This window comes from Cardiocondyla obscurior, linkage group LG02 (assembly GCF_019399895.1).
Source record: "Cardiocondyla obscurior isolate alpha-2009 linkage group LG02, Cobs3.1, whole genome shotgun sequence".
In the NCBI taxonomy this organism is placed as follows: domain Eukaryota; kingdom Metazoa; phylum Arthropoda; class Insecta; order Hymenoptera; family Formicidae; genus Cardiocondyla; species Cardiocondyla obscurior.
In genome coordinates, this window is record NC_091865.1 from 10,653,309 (window position 1) to 10,665,799 (window position 12,491).

Sequence of the window (12,491 nt, forward strand, 5' to 3'; positions counted from 1 at the left end):
TTTCTCTCTCTTTCTCTCACCTCTATTATTCATCTCTATTAATTCAATTAATAAAAAATGTTGTGCTACAAGTGCTACGAAGTTTTGTTTTCTTTTTTTCCGCGTAAATAATTTTAATCGATTAGAAATTTTGTGCATTTCATAATTTTTTAAATAAAATATATTTATACTCTATGATAAATTTTACTTATTAATATTTAAAATTAAATATTTTTGTAACGAAAATATACAAATAGTCATTATTCCATATTTTCTGTTAAAGTTTTTAAACAAGATATTTGCGTCTAAAAAAATACTTTAATCAAACGTGAAGTTTCCCTTTAATTTTAAATCCTTAAGTTAAAATATTCACGATGTGATATTTAATATAATGTTCCGGTATTGTTTGTAATCGACGTGACTAATCTTTACTTGAATAAATAATTTGGAACTCTTTCTTTTTACGTAGAATTTAGACAGGACAGATAATAAGTTAATCAACTGTTTTATATTAAATATCCTCATCATAATTTCTCAGCTTGTTAAATATGCGTTGATTTGTACAATTTTAATTACTCTAAATTCTAACTTTGTCAGAAGTATTCCGTTCTCCTAAGAGCTTGGTGCTAAGAGTTGGTGCGTTTCTCGAACATTGATTCAAACAATTCGAATTGCTTAAATGATGAAACTATCAAGTCCAAAATTTGGCCAAGTGCTTCAGTTTTTGCAAATATGTAATAGTGTAGTATGTACTTGGCCACATGATTCTGATGTCAGTAAATTAATATTTGTTCTTCGAAAAATGTATTATAGTTTTACGATTTTAAATACGTGTATCACAAAGATGACATTAATATACGCCATTTATAAATATTGGCATGATATAACGACAATAATGAAAATTTTAGCGGAATTAACCTGTACAACAGAGCTATTAATTAACGTTTTTATATGCAAACTGAAAAGAGTACACATACAGGTACGTACGCGGTATTTATGTGTTAAAATAATAACGTAATGCGTGAAAGAAAAAGTAAGCGTTGAGAATCAATTATCACGTATGCAATTTCAATATCAACTCTTAATTATTTATCTGTGGAAGTTAAATAATCATTTATTATTATTTGTACAAAATATTCTATGTAATGGTATAATTTTTTTTTCCTGTAATATAAAACATACGTATTCCTACTTTATTACTAAAGATATGAATTAAATTTAGCATACGCTGATGGAGATAAAAAATTTTCTTCGTACTTCCAACGATCATGAAAGGATTATTCTGCAAAAATACATAGATCGTTATGCCTTCTTTACTACGTTTGTCATACTGTGCTATTTTATAGCAATAATTACTTTTTGTTGTACCCCGATTTTCACTGCAAAAAAATTTCCTACTGACGGATTGTATCCATTTCCAACCGAATCGCCACTCGTAATATTTATCATCTATGCCATGCAAGTTTACGCTGTTGTGCAATGTGGGTTTTGTGTCAGCGTGGATTTCATGTTTGCCGTATTCTTCTTATACTCAGCTGCCAGATTAGAGATGTTATGTTTAGAAATACAAACAGCAAGAAATGAAGAGCACATAGACACGTGTATCAAAAAACATCAGGAAATAATCAAGTAAGCAGTCAGACGTCTTAAAATAGAAAATTTTAGTTTTATTAATTTACTAGAATTTTTTTATTTTATTATTTTTAATTAAATTATCATTCTTATTAACCAGGTTTGTTGACGGAGTAAAATATATCGTATACTATAGTCTTTTAATAACAAACTTTATGATGGCAATAGGTGCTATATGCGGTACTTTTCCAATTATTCATGTAAGTATGTTACAGTTTACTGACATTTTTGGATCTAACAGTAATATTTATTTGATTTAATTAAGTGTGTCCAAATTAATAATTTATTGTTTAAACGCAGAAACAAATGGGGACGATTGAATTTATTTTTCTGGTAATAGGTGGATGTCAAAGACTATACATTACTGCTTGGCCAACTGACGATTTGATGGAAAATGTAATTAAGATGCTTAAATAATCAAATTATTTTTGTATGCTAAATTTATATTAAATTAAAATGTATTATTAATGTAAAATAATACTTTTTTAATTCTAGGGTAAACAAATTGCAACAGGAATATATAATATTTCGTGGATTGGAAGTTCACAATCTATTATTAAAAAGATATGCTTTATAATGCACAGGAGTCAAAAATCAATTGTAATTAATATGGGATATTTGCTACCAACATTATCTCTTAAATATTGTGCTAAGGTATTTTAAATCAAATGGTATTTGTAAATCATAATGTTATATATATATGCTTATAAATTAAATTTTACATTTTTACAGTATCTCATAACTCTATTATCATACTTTATGACAATGAGAGCAATAATTTATGATACAGATTAAAAGAAAGTTATAATATATTCTACGTATTTAACTACTAAATTAATTAATAATTAATTATTAAATATAAAATAAAATAATATACATAAATTCACATACACTTGTACGCAATACAAAAAAAAAATAAATAAATAAACTACAGCCAAAATTTTCCTTGTGTAAGTAGATTTATAATCATACATCATTGAATATTAATTTATCAAAAATTAATTGATATAAATTTTTAATATAAATAAGATCAACGAATTTTTCGATTAATCGAGATTTCAATATATGTTTCTCTCGCGTCGTTGCTCGATCGGATCTGGTTTATCTTACTTTGTGTATGTACATTTTATACATGCATACGTGTGAAATTTACAATTTGTGATTGCATTTTTTTATATATTTATGTATAATTTAGTATTAACACTTACAAAAACGTATGTATAAATTAAACGAATCTAGTATTCTCAATCTTAGTTGTTTTTCTTTCAAATATCCGAGAAAATTGTATATTCTAACCTAAAATTTTAATCCAACCTAAAAATATGTTAAGCCTTTCACATTATATTTTTTTATTACATATCAGATTTATTTTTATTTTTATTGTCTATTTCTTTGGATTGTGCAATAGGTTTTATTGTTAAATTTTATTTTGTTACAGGAACTGATAAATTTGTGTTCTCTGCTGTATCACAACTTTTATGATTCGATATGGATGATGAAGAGTCCCTACTTACAAGAGATAAAGATCGTGTAATTTTTTTCTTATTTTAGTTAATCTTATGTTAAATTAATATGGGATTGTTACAAAAAGATTTGTTTGTACATGATAATATTCTTTAAATTGCTTATATTTTAGGAACGAATAAGAGAGGAATTGAAACACATGAGTTTTGAGGATTTGCAGAAGTTAAAGGAGAAATTAGGAACCAAGGTATACAATGAGACAATATTTGGAAAGAAGAATAAAATAAAAAAAATGAAAACGGAGTTTAAACGGGAAAATAAGAGTAGGCCACGAGAGATGTCGGCTAAAAAACCAGTTCCTAGATACCAGGAGTTAACTCGAGTTAAAAATGCTTTGCTATCTCGAGATCCTAGATTTGATAGTTTATGTGGTACATATGATGAAAAGGCATTTAAACGTTCTTATGCTTTTATTAACAAATTACGAGAAAACGATCTTAAAACATTGCAAACTGAATTAAAAGAAACTAAAGATTTGAAAACGATTAAAAAGGTAAAGTATCTCATTCAGAGGCTTGAAAATCAGTTAAGGGAAGTAAAGAAGAAGAAGGAGAAGGAAAAAAAGGAACAACAAGAAAAGAAAGAGCTATTGGAATCTGTTAAACAAGGAGAAAAACCTGTCTTTAAGAAAAAATGTATGTTGTCATTAATAATATATATGTATAATATAACGTAAGCTTTCATGTATATTGCTTTAACTATTTCATTTTATTTACAGCTGAAAAGAAAGTCTTGGATTTAGTCTCACAGTATGAAGAATTGAAAAATAAAGGTAAACTGAAGAAGCATATTCAGAGACTGCGGAAAAAGAATAAGCATAAAGACAGAATAAAATTGAAAACGGATAAACTAGAATAAAACATGTATGTGTATTCACACACGCACGCACGTTCACGCAGGTGTTTAATTCAATCTAATCTTTATAATTACATGTAAGTTTTTTAATTAAGTAAACTCAATAAAGTATCATTAAAAACTGAATACATTGACAACAATTATAGTTTAAGAGAGTGTTTACATTATGAAGTATTTAGAAATTAAATTAAAAAATATATATAAGCTATGAGAATTATATATTTATGTGTATGGATGTGTGTATTGAACGTATGGGCATATACACGTACATGCACCTTACAAGTTTGTTTCTTGTGGTTGAACTGACTGCAATACTTTAGACATTGTCTCTTTTTTTCTGGCAAGAAGGAAAAAGAATAACCTCTGAACTCCTAAGGTAGTCTGTGCAGCTAGATCAGTTAAAAAAAAATAGAATAAAGAACATTTCTCCATTACTCGTGCAAGTCGTGTATAACTTGGTATAACATAACCTATTTTATTTGTGTAAGCACGGTTGTACCTGTGAGATATAATATATACATAATTAATCAACAATTATATTTATAAAATTTGAGTATTGGTATTTTAACGTGTCAATTATGTTCTGATTACTTATACTTAAAATTACGAGAGGAGAAAAATCATTATTATATTTATTAATGTGTGATATAAATAAAATATATTAAACAAAAATGACTGACTCAATGCAGGTAATTATCATTTAGTATCATTTAATAATACATGACTTTTTCTTATAGATTAATATATTTATGTAAGACTATTTCACAGTTTGCTGAACCTCCACCCATCTGGCCAGATATTAAATCGGAGTTGCAGAAGTATATTGAATGTCCAGAACGATTACCGATACATCAGCTGGACAATACCCAATGTTATTGGGCACGTAAAGCAGATGTTCTTTCATTATTAGAATTTGATTTAGCTCCAGTTAATACCACGCTGAAATTTGATCGCGATCCAATGACAGGCAAAATTGGCGAGATACAAGAGATTTATTTAAAAGGTGCAGGGGAAACGGCAAGAAATTCTATGTCGATGACTCGTGCGCCTGGATCACTTACAGATGGAGTTCGAGGTACTGTAATTCTATATTGTCATGTTTACGGCTTAATTAAAAATAATTTATTGTAGAAAAAAGTGAGCGGTAGATTTAATAAATTATTCGTAAGTCTTTTTTATCGTTTTAATCGAACGAATACTTGTTATAATCGAGTAAGAACTGAGTCCGCGGCGGCTGATTATATTATTTATTATTTATTTTATATTTATTTATTTTAACGCAAGCTCATTATTGTTACGCGAGAAGTCATCGTTGTTACGTTAATTTTTAGGCGACGGCCTAACGATTATTTTATATTTTACGTTATGATGGAAATAATTCTGACCCTACATTATTAATAATACGATAATATTCTTCACAGGTAATCCAAGTAACATTCCATTTTGGCCAGGTGGTTTTGAAGAACCTAAAGTACTCGAAAATGAAATTTTGGATGACATTGATTTCGAAAAAGATTTAAGAACGTTAGCCAAAGGATTTAGTTCAGGTTTAGAATTTAAAAGTGATAATTGCACGCCAATTAATTGCACAAAGGATGAAACAGAGGCTTTAGTATCTGAAGAAACTGAAAAATTAATAACCAATAACGATAATATAAATTTAATGGCTGTTATACATGAAGAGGAAAATTTGCTTGGTACATGGTCTTTAGTTGAGGAACCGAAAAAAGAAAATGTGCAAGTTGTGGATAGCAATATTCCTCTTATAGACATTTCCATTTCATCTAAAGAGGACATTATACCTATCTTGAAAATATCTGAAAAGAAAGATGAACTTTCAAAGACAGATTGGGCAGAGCAGTTGGATGTATCCGCACCAGTAATTGACTTTGATAAAATAATACCCGATCCAGCAATCACGTTTAGTTACGAACTGGATACGTTCCAAAAACAAGCTATTCTTAAATTAGAGGAAAACAGCAATGTTTTCGTTGCTGCTCATACATCAGCAGGAAAGACTACTGTTGCTGAATATGCTATTGCATTAAGCCAAAAGCATATGACAAGGTAAAAAACATGAAATAAAAAATTTACTATGTACTACAATTGATACAGATAATTATATACAAGTTAATTGATAATTGCTTATGTTTTAGAGTAATATACACGTCTCCTATAAAAGCACTGTCAAATCAAAAATATCGTGATTTTAAGAGAAAGTTTGAAAGTGTCGGGTTACTAACAGGTGATTTGCAAATAAATCAAAGCGCTTCATGCCTTATCATGACAACGGAAATTCTACAATCCATGCTGTATTGTGCGTCCGATGTTTTACGAGATTTAGAGTTTGTTATATTTGATGAAGTACATTATATAAATAATAAAGATGTGAGTAATGTTTATATTTTTATAAAAAATTGCACGTATATTTTTACAATTTAATGATTTATAAATATTACTTTGTACTTTTAGAGGGGTCACGTTTGGGAAGAAATAGTCATTCTGTTACCACAGAATATTAATATAGTAATGTTATCTGCGACTGTGCCAAATCCGATAATATTTGCAGATTGGGTCGGTCGTATCAAAAAACGAAAGATGTATGTAATTAGCACTTTGAAAAGACCAATACCTCTTTTACATCATTTATATACTGGTACCGATGGTAAGACTAAAGATGACAAATTTTTAGTTCTTGATAGCAACGGGCAATTTTTATTGGATGGGTAAATTTTTCTTCCTGTTTTTATGTATTTTAAGTAAGAGGAAGAGAGGTGTGATAATAATTCAAAGATTTTTTTAATTTTAGATGGTACAAAGCGACAAATACTTCTGATAAAAAAAAAGATAAAACCCCGAAAGATTATAGAAGAAGAATTCAGATGACACCGAAACAAGAAGAAGTATTGTGGAGAGCATTTATCAGTCACTTGCAGACCAATGTACGTTATATATAATGGAATCTAATAGGAAGAGGAATTTTTAATTGATCTATAAAATCTCTCTAATAACATAATTAATAATATTATTAATTTTATAGGACATGTTACCCGTTGTTGTATTTACTCTGTCGAGAAAACGCTGTGATATGAATGCAGCCACGTTAAGAAATCTTGATTTAACAACTGCAAGAGAAAAGCATCAAGTGCATGTATTTTTTCACTCTAACATAAAACACTTGAAGGGTAGCGATAGAGAATTACCACAAGTTCTCATGATGCAAGAACTTTTGGAAAAAGGCGTGGGTATACATCATAGTGGAATATTACCAATTTTACGAGAGATCGTAGAAATGTTATTTCAAAATGGAGTTGTTAAGGTAATTTAACAGAAAACTGAAAAAAGTTAAACGATTTTTTTAATTCTTAGTAATTTTTAAGTTTTTATCACAATGCCTTTATCATATTTTTAGTTACTATTCGCGACAGAAACCTTTGCTATGGGAGTTAATATGCCGGCACGAACAGTGGTGTTTGATTCTATACGAAAATACGATGGGAATAACTTTCGCACCTTATATCCAACTGAATACATACAGATGGCTGGTCGTGCTGGACGACGAGGTCATGATACAACGGGAACTGTTATAGTAATGTGCAGACATGACGTACCACATTTTAACGATTTGAAACCTATGATGTGCGGTGAACCGCAAACGTTGGAATCCAAATTTAAAGTCACGTATTCTATGCTTTTAAATTTAAGAAGAGTAAATGAATCCGTTACTGTCGAGGCAATGATGCGTAAATCTTTCAAGGAATCACCATTAGCCTTACAAGAAGCGACATATAACAACGAGTTACGGAATATTGAGCGTGAATTGTTAAATTTGCCGCCTTTGACGGAAATGCAAAAAAAACTCTCTACGTTCTATCACGACGCGATCGATTATCTGGAAGATGTTAAGTTTTTAAACAGTTATTTATTTGATTCGAAAAAAACTGCGAAAAATTTAACTGAGGGTAGAATCTTATTAATATCGTACATGAATCATTACAACAAATTAGCTTTGTTATTGCAAGTTCAATATTTTAAATTTCCTCAATATAAAGTCTTGATACTTAAGGACACAAATACATCCATTTCCGAAGTTCCTGAATTTAAAAGCCCTCAGATATTTGAAAAATGGTGCGAGATTATAAGTCTAACAAAAAAAGAGATATTTGTTCCAAGCATTAATCCGTCACACGAAGTTGTAACTATATTTCCATGGCATATATTGAAAATAACCAATTGTAAAATAAAAATTGACTTTTCTTTAATATTAAATGATTGGGAAAAGCGGCAAATCTCACGATTCAAGTAAGAAACAATATAGAGAAATAATAAATCTCTTTCAGCATCTTATGTTTATTGATTATTTATTCTTTTCAGAAACGATCCACCAGGACAAACGTGTCAGACAGCTGTTCAAGAATTGACTTCTCTGTCATTTAACGCTTCTACCAATAAGGAAATTTTAAAACCATATATTAATCCCTCATCGAAAAGCGATTTAAAATTGAGAATACAGCATAAAGATAAATTAAAAGATAAGTTAAACAACATGAAATGTAAGGAAATACCAAACTTCGAAGAACAGTTTAGACCCGTATTTGATCGAAATCAACTTGAAGATAAAAAACGACAGCTTAAACTTAAACTCAGCGATGAAGGAATGGCGTTGTACCCAGAGTATCTGAATATGGTAGCTCTCTTGAAACATTTTAAATACATAGATAACGATGAAAGAGGTTTGTATTAATCAAAGTATATAATAGTTTTAAACTTATTAAATAATGTGCAATTAATATAATATATTATTTATTATTAGTTGCTCTAAAAGGAAGAGTTGCGCTGCAAATGGGTAGCAACGAACTGCTGATAACAGAATTGATTCTCAAAAATGTGTTAACTGTTTTACAACCGGCAGAAATAGTAGCATTACTATCAGCACTGATTTTCCAGCAACGCACGGGTTCCGAGCCTGTAATACCACCAAACCTTGTTGACGTATGTATCATTGATTTGTTTTTCTACTTTAACCAAGTAATTTAAATTGTACTTTCTTTATTTAGTATAAAAATTGTATAAAAATAAAAAAACTTTTTATTTTTTAGGCTTGTAAGATAATGACCGAAGTGCATGCAGAATTAGAGCATTTCGAACAATACTATCAATTATCGACGCTACAACCATTAAACTTTGGCTTGGTAGAAGTTGTCTACGAATGGGCACAGGCCAAATCGTTTGCCGAGATTATGAAGATGACAGACGTCCAGGAAGGAATTATAGTTCGTTGCATACAGCAGCTCGGTGAAACATTGCAAGATGTTAAAAATGCGGCTGTGACAATAGGTGACCCTGTTTTAAAAGAGAAAATGGAAGAAGCCTCGACCGCGATCAAACGCGACATAGTTTTTGCCGCGTCATTATACACCCAAGACTGATTACTATATAATTTCTCAATACTATCGATAAAATCGATATATTTTTTTATAAAAGCATCGTCATCCAGGTATTACTGCAAATATATCCCATTTATAAAAAAAATCTACATATAACGTTTAAGAATGTATATTTTAAATTAGTTTCGGTTAGTATAATAAAGATGAATCAGTAAATGTCAATTATATTCCAAATAAATGTTAATGAATAATCCACTACTAACAGTAAATAACTGATACTTCCTCTGAATTAATATTACAAAATTCTTGATATGAACAAAATCGTAGTAATTTACAATGCTTTATATTATTTTACATATTCTTCATTAAAACAATATTACAATGCGCGTTGATCTGGATTGTTAAGATTTCCTTGATCTTTATTTAATTCTGAAATGCATGCCCATTGTCCTTCAGAATTCTCGCGCCAGAGTGAAACTTTGTTATCTCCACCGCTAACAGCTAAGACACCACCCGTCAGCGACCAGCTAACATTCCAAATAACATCATCAAAAACATTGAGAACATTCGGCGTCCAACTGGTATAATCATTGGAAGTCCATACAACAACGCGACGATCTTGCGAGCAAGATGCCAAAGCAGCTCGAGATGGACCAACTGCAGGTGCCCAAGCTACATCACGAACCTATAAATATAATAAAAAAATATGTAAGTATATAGTAAGTATATATATATATATAGATCTTACAATGTTCAAATATATTTATTGTAAATTTTACCCAATCGCTATGTGCTTCCAGTTTATTTTCTTCTACCCATCTGTCACCTTCTTCTTTCCATATCTTAACTAAATTGTCACAGCCACCAGTAGCTAGCCGTTTAACAGGATCAGTTCTCTGTTGAGTCCCACTAGAGTCTGTACCCAAGTCAACTGCAGGACACCAACTGACTGCATTGCACCCAATTGTATGGGCATTTGTTATTTTCTGCATATGCCATGTATCTCCAGTGTTTGAAAGAATAGAAACTGATCCATCTGAACTTCCACATGCCAAGATTAGACCAAACTCATGTGGTGCCCACACAATAGAATTGACAGAAGAATCATGGCCAGTATGCTCATATATCTTAGTCCACTCTCCCAGTTCTTTCCAAATAATTACTTTTCTGTAAAAGTACATTAGTACTAATTGTGAATCTTAAAAAGATAATTTAACTTAAAATTATTAGATACCTAATTATTAAACGTAATATGTAACATAAATAACATTGTGCTAACCTGTCGTAGCTACATGATGCTAAAAGATTGCCAAACTTTGGATGCGCCCACGCTACCTGCCACACAGGACCAACATGTCCCTTGAGAATGGCAACTAGAGTTTGAGTGCCGTTTTTTAAATCGAAAATCTTCACCGAGTTGTCACTCGAGCAAGTGGCTAACCTTAAACCGTAGTAATCCATTTCAGCATCGTGGATCATATCTTCGTGGCCAGTATCAACAGTATTTAAAACAGTCACCATTTTGAAAATATAACTGTTAAAAATAAACCTTTAATTATTCGAAGAAACTGACCGAAGACGAAAACGATCGCAAATATAAGTTATGTTGGCGTAGTGCCTGTCACTACGTGGAAGTTTCTTCTTCTTCTTCTTCTTGTGGTGCCACCTGTCTCTATAACCGGAACGATACGGCCATATTTTAACAGTTTTAACCAATAGGCGAGCTACGTGAAAGCTCACGTGATTCCATATTTGACAATCGGCTGCGCGTGCAACAGCAGTTCGTATTCTCCACAAGTTTGTTCCTTGTAACTAAATTGGCTGCACTAGTTCACAGGTTACCTTTCTCTTTGCGTATTAGAAGAAAAGAGACGAAGTGCAGCTGCAGAGAACAAATCTCAATGTTGAATTAAAATTATATTTCTTCTTACAATACTTTCAAAATTCTAAAACAATATACGCTAGTTTTTATTTTTATTTTTAATCTACGGAGTCACGTTTATTAATTTTGCGGACTTTACTAATGTAGTGAACCGAAAGCATTTAAAGACATTAATACATCACGACGTTTTATGTCCTCGTTTTTTTTTCTTTTTACCGTCTTAACAGTCTTAAAGACAATTGTTACAAGACGTCATAAAGACGTCTTTATACCATGTCTGTAAGACGACTTAAAGACTACTTTGGTAGCTAGTCTTAAAGACCCTGCAAAAATAACGTCTTGTCGTCTTTTAGAATTCAGGGCAATAAGCCCGCGGGTTCCGGTTGCTCGCGATGCTCGGGTCGCCGTGAGATCCGGGCGAAGAATCGAAGGATGGATCAGGAGTGAGGGGAATGTCGGTCACTGGGCCTCACCTCTCTCGATGACGAGTATTCGATGCCACGTTCGTGCTCCGAGCCGGTTCGCGCTGAAACCACCTAGGAAGTGCACGTTGCAGAGGACTCCTGTCTCTTTTCACCTCATGTTCTTCTTTTCTACTCGGTCACCAACATTCTTATCTAGCGTCTCCGTCACTTATTCGAACTCAACATCCCGGCCAACACGCGCCGCTCCGTCATCATTCGAGAATTCTTCCCCTTCGTCACACGCGACGTTCTAACCTCTGTATAGGTATACGATTAGATTTTCCCATACATTATTTGCTGGTCTTTATGTGTAAACGTTATTTAAACATTTTTTATGATTCAATCAGGCTTAACTTCTGACGCGTACAAGTCGCACTAGAACGTTGAGAACCTTGGGCATAAATAATCACAATCGTTTATCCGTGACATTTTCAACCAGAGAGAAAGAAACACGAAAGCGCGCGTTTGCGTTTCATCGCGCGAGTTTCCACGCCGACGCGGCGCGATTCAGCCGAAAGTATCGCAGGATTCGCAAGTACCGTAAAGGTGAATAAGCGGGTCGCTCACGAGTATCAAATTCCTCTGCCAACTCTCAAAAACACCTTATACCAACATACATCTTTAATGTTACGTCAAACGTTTCATCTTAATTGTTCTTAATTTTTGTGTTTTTTCGTGGAAACAAAAAATCTTGCCCCAGTTTTATATTATAATACGATTTGTATTGAAATCTGATACAATTAAAATGTTCAGGAATATATCTGCTTT

The 12,491-nt window shown here is 31.6% G+C and overlaps 3 protein-coding genes across 5 annotated transcripts; 2 read left to right on the forward strand and 1 right to left on the reverse strand.

Annotated features, from left to right (window-relative positions):
• Positions 1 to 347: 347 nt before the first annotated feature.
• LOC139113480 (ribosomal RNA processing protein 36 homolog) lies at positions 348 to 4,138 on the forward strand. 2 transcript variants are annotated; one of them, XM_070674685.1, is made up of 7 exons: positions 348 to 1,608; positions 1,712 to 1,811; positions 1,952 to 2,007; positions 2,107 to 2,265; positions 3,050 to 3,139; positions 3,248 to 3,770; positions 3,854 to 4,138. In XM_070674685.1, the coding sequence occupies exons 2-7, from the start codon at positions 1,787 to 1,789 to the stop codon at positions 3,991 to 3,993; spliced, it is 993 nt and encodes a 330-aa protein (XP_070530786.1). In that variant the 5' UTR covers positions 348 to 1,608; positions 1,712 to 1,786; the 3' UTR covers positions 3,994 to 4,138. The 2 variants fall into 2 exon arrangements, with proteins under 2 accessions (XP_070530786.1, XP_070530785.1); XM_070674684.1 differs by lacking the exons at positions 348 to 1,608; positions 1,712 to 1,811 and having other exon boundaries at positions 1,903 to 2,007.
• Positions 4,139 to 4,266: 128 nt separating this feature from the next.
• On the forward strand, positions 4,267 to 9,429 carry Tst (superkiller complex helicase subunit twister). Its single transcript, XM_070674683.1, has 11 exons — positions 4,267 to 4,679; positions 4,759 to 5,065; positions 5,412 to 6,057; positions 6,147 to 6,378; positions 6,463 to 6,716; positions 6,800 to 6,932; positions 7,031 to 7,309; positions 7,403 to 8,292; positions 8,365 to 8,723; positions 8,804 to 8,982; positions 9,090 to 9,429. Exons 1-11 carry the CDS (start codon positions 4,662 to 4,664, stop codon positions 9,417 to 9,419), a joined length of 3,627 nt encoding a protein of 1,208 aa, XP_070530784.1. The 5' UTR covers positions 4,267 to 4,661; the 3' UTR covers positions 9,420 to 9,429.
• A 272-nt stretch (positions 9,430 to 9,701) lies between these two features.
• Positions 9,702 to 12,126, reverse strand: Sec13 (secretory 13). 2 transcript variants are annotated; one of them, XM_070674688.1, is made up of 4 exons: positions 11,733 to 12,126; positions 10,657 to 11,259; positions 10,157 to 10,544; positions 9,702 to 10,062 (listed from the first exon to the last, which is right to left on the reverse strand). In XM_070674688.1, the coding sequence occupies exons 2-4, from the start codon at positions 10,896 to 10,898 to the stop codon at positions 9,754 to 9,756; spliced, it is 939 nt and encodes a 312-aa protein (XP_070530789.1). In that variant the 5' UTR covers positions 10,899 to 11,259; positions 11,733 to 12,126; the 3' UTR covers positions 9,702 to 9,753. The 2 variants fall into 2 exon arrangements, with proteins under 2 accessions (XP_070530789.1, XP_070530788.1); XM_070674687.1 differs by having other exon boundaries at positions 10,657 to 12,126.
• Between the last annotated feature and the right edge of the window lie 365 nt (positions 12,127 to 12,491).